Source organism: Crocodylus porosus, unplaced genomic scaffold (assembly GCF_001723895.1).
Source record: "Crocodylus porosus isolate Cpor-Errol unplaced genomic scaffold, CroPor_comp1, whole genome shotgun sequence".
Classification (NCBI taxonomy): domain Eukaryota; kingdom Metazoa; phylum Chordata; order Crocodylia; family Crocodylidae; genus Crocodylus; species Crocodylus porosus.
The window spans coordinates 645,179-652,378 of record NW_017728939.1 but is presented as its reverse complement, the minus strand read 5'-3'; the positions used below and the strand labels follow the sequence as shown (position 1 = coordinate 652,378).

The 7,200-nt window shown below is 49.5% G+C and overlaps 1 protein-coding gene across 3 annotated transcripts in view; it reads right to left on the bottom strand.

Annotated features, from left to right (window-relative positions):
* ELOA (elongin A) overlaps window positions 1-7,200 on the bottom strand; it is a 21,545-nt gene that overhangs the window by 5,890 nt on the left and 8,455 nt on the right. For 2 of the 3 annotated variants that reach the window (XM_019547589.1, XM_019547592.1), the window contains exons 3-8: window positions 6,021-6,139; window positions 3,731-4,946; window positions 2,696-2,810; window positions 2,022-2,177; window positions 1,322-1,419; window positions 211-391 (exon numbers count right to left, since the gene is read on the bottom strand). In XM_019547589.1, coding sequence (XP_019403134.1) covers window positions 211-391; window positions 1,322-1,419; window positions 2,022-2,177; window positions 2,696-2,810; window positions 3,731-4,946; window positions 6,021-6,139 — 1,885 coding nt within the window. The remainder of the gene's footprint in view (window positions 1-210; window positions 392-1,321; window positions 1,420-2,021; window positions 2,178-2,695; window positions 2,811-3,730; window positions 4,947-6,020; window positions 6,140-7,200) is intronic. The other variant, XM_019547590.1, reaches the window with a different exon arrangement.

Here is a 7,200-nt window from a genome sequence, read left to right as displayed (position 1 = left end):
CAAGAGGAGCCAAAGCCCAAAGTCATTCATCCAAGGCCACCACCCAGACAGCAATCATGTGGTAGCTCCCAATCCTGGGCTGGATTTGAACTGGCTGCAGAGAGGGAGTTGTGCCTCTTCCCTCAGCTCAGCCCAAAGAATCATGCCTTCTACCCCCCCTCAACCTCTGAAAGCTTTCACAGGTTCATCCCTCTGCAGCCTTGGCTCTACCTTTGGGTTTGTTGGCGTGTGCTGAGCGGATATTCTGCGTTAACATGAGCAGCCGCTGCTCACGGGCATCGTGGAGCCGTAGGTACATTTCCCGCCAGGACTCAAACTCTTCCGGCTTCTCTTTCTTGAAGTCCCGGAGGCAGTGATTCTGCCACAGCTGATCCGTGTCTTCAATTAAGACCTGGAAACAGGCCCACAAAATCTCTCAAACATATATTTTTCTGGCATGGTCTCTGGAAATCACAGGCTCAGACTTCTCAACCCATTTCACCTTATCTGCTCACCTCTCTCTACAACACTGCTGCTCGTGTCATCAGGCAGTCAGGAGGGCTGGCATACCCCACCCATCTGATGCCAGCAGTCAAGGACCTGACTTCTCAGAGGTTCAACTCAGATCCTTCCCTTGATCAGGCCCATCCCAGTGTCCAGGCAGGATATGCCTCACATCACAAAGTAGGAGCCTTATGCAAAGGGTCAGCTGTTGCTGTGGCCTCAGTAAAACCCTGCTCATATTCCTGCCAACCCGCATCTCTCATCATGCAGCACTAGTCCCTTGACTAGTCTGGAGTAACAGCCCAGCAGTACCAGGACATCAGCTAGGAACTACACGATAGCAGAGTGACCCAAGCTACCAGAAGGCACTTCTTAAGTGAAAAAGCAGCCATAATGCAGCTGATGTGGAAGGAAGGGTGTTGGGGGCCACATGTGCCATCACTGTGCAACAGGAATCTTAGAAAGCAGCAGGAGGCGAATGCATTCAGCATTCATAAGTTACACTGGGGACAAAAGAGGAGTAACAGTGGCACTGCTCTTTCTTTTGACTTCCACCCCAAGGATCACTTAATGGCAGCTAGGGCCCGACACAACCATGAAGGCAAGGGGCAAGCCATTTCCAAGCCTTAGCAGCCTGTGCTACAGCTGGGCATCAACAGGAGAGAGAGAGAGTAGATGACAGGCATCGCCCAGGGAGTGGCTGGACCACACAGTTCAGACTCCTTGGAGCTCAAAACTTCCCAGGAACCTTCTCTCACCCCCAGAGGGCTAGAAACACTGAGCAGGCATGACATTCCCTCCATGCCCAGCCTCCCCCTCCAAGCCAGGAGACACTCACATGGTTACACTCCTCAATGCGGTACAGCTGCTCAGGGGTGCACCTCTCCAATACTGGTTCCAGCACTGTAAAAGGGACACCGCCCACTTCATAGATGGCTATGAGCAAAGAGACACACCGGGTTACTTCTCACACTCCTTTTACCCCCCCCAGCAAAATGCCTACTGAGTTTATTATAGACACAGTGTGGCCACAGGCATCTGGAAAGGCAACAGAAGGCAGCAACTGTTAAACAGACTATGGCAATGTTACACAATGCAAGGGGAAGGAAAGAGAGCACCATTTCCTGCAGTCACTGCAGGAAGAAATCCGAGTGGTTTGTTGGAACAACACCCCTATTGCCGTCGAACACTACCATGGCCTCTAATGGTCAAAACTCAGTTACATTCCCAGTCAGGACCTCAGTTTTATGCCTTGTTTCCCCACAGTGCAGCACTTCCTGACTGACAGAAAAAAGCACCAGATACTAGTACCTGCAGCCCCCTGGCTGCTTTGACGGTCTTCCATCCAACTATTCCAGCTTAGCTTGGTAGATGCATGAGAGCAACACCTGACTCTAGGTATAATAAAGTTAACTGCAGTTTACTACAAAACTCCAATAACCAGCAAATTGCTGGCACTGATATTTAGAACTAGCTCAGAAGGAGCAAAAGAGTTCATCAGGTCAACACCTTTACAGCAGAGCAAGGGTGGTACTCACAGTCAATGTTGTTGCTGAGGACTCTGATGCACTGCTCATACAGAGACATCATTTTTGGGAGGTAGCTGCTTTTAGAGCCTGAATACACTTGCATCTTTGAATTCAGCCTGCGTCCTGTAAACCCGGACTCATTCTCCTCAGTGGGGGAGGACACTGCTGTGGGCACACAGAAAGGACAACACATACGCAGCGTTATGCATTCATCTGAACACTAAGAGCAGCCTCGGCGGATCACAGCAATAAGAGACAGACCATGATGAAATACAACTTGTCTAAAGCGCACTGGAGGCCAGCTGAACCAAGCTGGTGAACTGGTGGAAAGGCCTCTACCCATGCCTGAAGGGAGCCATGTAGTCGGGGAAGATCTGTCAAAGCTTGCTTCTCAGAATAAGCCACCTGCTAGAGGCTTATGAAAGGATCTTCCTAATCTCCCTTACCCCAAAGTAAGGGAAAGGATTCTACTCTCCTCTGAAGCATCAGATGGGACCACTGCCAAAAGCAGAATACTGGATCCAGCAACTGAAGCTGAGTCATGCAGGGCAGTACTGTGTGGACGATATACTAGATACTGCACAGAGAAGTGAAGCCCACACTCAGCCCACCCCCCGCTTCTCCTCCCCTGCCCCACAACTGGCCACAGTCTGTTCCACTCCCATGCTCTAAATGCAACATACCTTTTCTTTTCATCTGGGGACAGGGTATCGATTCAAGAGAGGGAAGGGGGCGATAATTGGCCTGGATCAGGGGCAAGGGGATGTCTGGTAACGTTGGCACCACATCAATGGGGATCTGGAGGATGAGAGAGTGTGTTCACCACTTAAGAGAGACCCCAGAGTTCAATCCTGTCATGCACAGAAGCTAGTAGGGAAGGAGAGGGCCTGGAAGGGGTGGTGGTGGTGGTGTGGGGGGGCATTAACCTTTTTGTTTAAATAAAACCCACAGGAAGAACAGCCTATAAAAGGCAGGAGAACGCCAGGAAGAAGCCATGGCCTCACCGCATTAAGATGTCAGGGTGGAACACAAACAGGCCAACCCTCCTACAGTCTCCCAGCACTTCCCTAACATGCGGCACTCATGACACAGGGTATGGACATACGTACATTTGGAGCCATTTTAAAGGGGGAGTGGGGGAAACCCTTGTCCTCCCATCCACATGTCAACTGTTGGGTTCTAACAGTTAGGCCTGGACAAGCTGAGAATGAAAGAAATGTAGCAGGACTGCTCCCAATTTAAGGCTGGCTGAAGCAATATTAAAAGTTGGGGCAGCTTTACTATGTTTTTATCACATATAACTTAAAACATAACAGCTGCTGTCCACGTTCCAAAACATAGGTGTGCCCATAGCCACAAAGTGCCGTGTCAGGGAATCACAGAGAAGTAGGGCTGGAAGGGACCCCCAGACGTCATCTGTCCAACTGCCTGCCTAAGGCAGGACCATCCCCATCCAATGAGCTAGATGAGAAGCTGAATAAGGACAGATGGTCTTGCAACATAACGGCACCTGGAATTCTGCATTAGAGAATGTGGTCCCATGTGAGGGATCAAAGCCCCAGACACTAGGAGGACACCAGCCAGCAGACTGGCCCCCTGCCCAACAGGGCTACCGCAAAAAAAAGGTGTAAATAAACCCTGGGACTGGCCCCCTGCCCAACAGGGAAGGTGTCACAACAACGCCATACTTGGTTCACATGCAGTCCCTCAGGTCTTACCCTCGGAGGCTTGGAGGCCTCGGATTGCTTCTTCTCTGACTTCTTTCCACTTGTCTGCTTATGACTCTGGCCCTTTCGACTTGAGTCTGAGCTCTTGGTGCTGGCTTTGGACCCATTCTGTTTGCTGTGTCCTCTGTCTTTCTCTGGAACTGAGCCAGAGGCTTTGACCACTTTTTTCTTCTTTTTCTGGGGCTGGTCGTAGCTGAGGTACGACTCAAAGGACATTGTAGGTTGTTCAAACTCATCCTCCATTTCCCCCTCCCCAAAGCTCGAGGAGAAACCTACGGATTTTTTGTCCGAGTTTGAGGCTTTGAGTTTGCCCTCTGCAGTCTTTAAGCTGCTTGAAAGCCCCTTCCCTTTGCTCCTGTTCGAGGAGTCACCCTCAGGTTTCCGTTTCTCCCGGTCCATACCGGATATCTCCAAGTTTGGCTTGGCCTTATCTATTTTGACCTTCTCAGAGTCCCGGTGTTTTTGCTTCTTAACATGGTTGTCCAAAGCCTCTTCAAAGTGTGGCTGTGACTTCTCTTTCCTGGAGCTGCTCCCCTCTCTATTCTTCTCCTTCTTGGTCCCATCTGAGGTCCTCTGCTTCTCCTTGCTACCACCTGCTGAGGGAGCCTCTCGAAACTGCTCCTTCAAAGAGGCCTTGTACAGTTTGTCTGGGCTAAAAGTCAAGGTCCTCTCCTCCCCCTTGGCATCAAGGCGCTGCCTCTCTTTGTGAGAAGACTTGTGTTCCTTGCTCCGACTCAGGTTCCCTTTGCTGTGGGATTCCCCAAGGTTTCTCTCAGGGTTCCCCAATGATTTGTCCTGAAAGCTGTGGCCTTTGCTGGCTTTTTGATGAAACACCATCTCCTCCACCTCGTGCTCCTCACTGGCATAATGATCCATGTACAGCTCCTGAGGGCTGTCACTGGGCTCAGGGGACACAGTGTGTCCACAGTCCGAGTACTCCTGATCTGAGGAGTGCACTGGGGAAGCTCTGCCCCAGCTCTTGCCCTCCTGGCTGCCATAGCTGATGGTTTGATAGGCTCTCTCAGGCTCAGAATACCTTTTGGACTTTCTCTCTCTATGGTTTGAACCATATGACTGACTGCAGGAAGGCTGGAAGGCTTCTGGATAGTCATGCTCAGCTTCTTCTTCCTCTTTTGGGGAAGGTTCTCGCTGTCTTTTCCTTGAGCTATTCCTCTCGTAGTCACACTCTTCAGAATCTAAATTATTCCTAGGAGGGACAAAGATAACAATTAGACCAGTGGTTCTCAAACCTTGTTAGACTTGAGGCACCACTCAGAAAGGGCCAGCTCTTAAGTTTTTGCTTATTTTTTTGACTACAGAACAACAACAGAGCAATTTGGCAGTTGCAAAGAACACAGAAACATTCTGCCCTGCTATGGTCTTTCTAACGCTACAGATTCCTATGGGAAATAGCTGCATTTAACATATGAATCGTATTTGCACACTTAATACTCATAGTGCATGGTACCACACAGCACCCTGGTTGAGAATCAACTGAATTAGACTAAAACCCACAGGCAAAAGACAGCTACTTCCACAAGATGATATGGATGGAGGCAAGAAAAAAAACATCTGGAGGTTCAATATAGTAAAGAGTTGCACTGGTGACTCTTCCTTGCACACAGTTCACAGACTTAGTGCAAGTCTCCCCTGACCCTTCACTTACTGGGACTGAAGATTTCTCAACTCAATGGGAAAGAGAGTGTGCGGGGAACATGGGCACATTCCCTCAAACACTGCACATGCCAGACTGCAGCAGCCATTTGAACCCCCACTCCCAGTACCAGGAGGACTCATTTATTTACTCCAGTCCCCTTCCCCCTAGACCCAATACACAGCTGCTCCTACAGCACATTTGCTAGTGGTAGCTGAAGGGTTAAATTTTCACTGCAACCATTTTCACTCCTGCAAAAAGCCACTTCCTCTGCCTTTTGCCTAGGGCCCCCCTTCCCATTTACAGTATTGGGGAAGTGAGAGGCAAGGGCTGGCCCTCTTTAGCAAAGAGGCTTTTTAGTTATCTACAGTTAATCTCTCCGTTGTGCTGATTTCCTGGACGTCAAACCTTTCCTCTAGCAATAACTGCAGCAGTCAGCACAGCACAGCCCCGCAACCAGCCCCAGTCAGGAAACTTACTTCTCTGAGGCAGCTTTGTGCAAAGCCATCACTTTTGCATACCAAGTTTCTCCAGGGCCTCTGCCTATTTCTAAGGTCACAGATGCTAGCATCTCCATCACCAGATGCAGCTAAGCTCATATAGCAAGACAGAGCCCGGTTGACTTACCGTTCTACTTCCTGGGGGGGTGGCACCAGCTTCTTCCACCTGGCTACTAGGTTCTTGGCAAAGTCTCCAACCAACTCGTGTTTTCGTAAACCATTCACAGTTTTCCCTACACCAGTCTCCTGAAAGAGCAGGGAGAGAGATACAAGACACCAGTTGATCTTTGCAAGCCAAAGTCACCCTCAGCTAGGAGCAGCCTATTTCAGGATGACTCAAGTCAAAACCACCAGATGTACTTAGTTATCCATTCAAGGTTTATGCTCAAAGAAAGTTAGAGACTATATTTAACTACAGTAGGCTGTCTACCATATCAGCTAGGGAGGCAACGCCTCATTATCAGCCTCCAGCTGGGTAACTAAAAGACGGCTACTGCAGCAAGAGCTCTCACTAGGACAGGACAGAGTTACTGTAAAACAGCTTCACACAAAATACAAAAATTGGAAGTCCACCATGCTGTTAAAACAGTTTTAGGTAGAGAGGCAAAATGCCCAGATGAGAACCAAGACAGTTTTAAATCAAATACCCTTGAAAAAGGATTAAAGCGATTCTGTTTATGTCAAAGGTAATGTGGGGCCTCTGCAAGGCACGCTAGGAAATCTGGTCTTTGCACCAGATGATAAAGCTAACCTATTTAACAATTTCTTTGCCTCCATTTTTCTGAGCAGGGACCAGGTCACCCCCCACACTGGGACCCCCGCAGATGGGAGGCACACCTAGGCCTTGGGTCAGTGAGGATCTAGTCAGGAAACTTCTGGAGGGACTGGACGTATTTAAATCAGCTAGTCCTGATGATCTCCACCCCAGAGTGCTGAGGAAATTAGCAGAGGTCATTGCAGGACCCCGGCACAGCTTTACGAGCACTCCTGGTGCTCTGGTGTGGTGCCAGAGGACTGGAAAAGGACCAATGTGGTTCCCATCTTCAAAAGAGCGGAGGAAGGAGGATCTGGGAAGCTATAGACTAGTTAGTCTTACCTTGATTGTGGGTAAGCTTTTTGAGAGAATTATCCTGGCGCATGTCCACGAGGGGCGAGCGGGAGAGATTATGCTCAGGGGCAACCAACACGGGTTCATTAGTGGCAGGTTCTGTCAAACCAACCTGGTGGCCTTCTACGACCAGGTCACCAAATCCTTAGATGCAGGGGTAGCAGTGGACGTAGTCTTTCTGGACTTTAGGAAGGCTTTC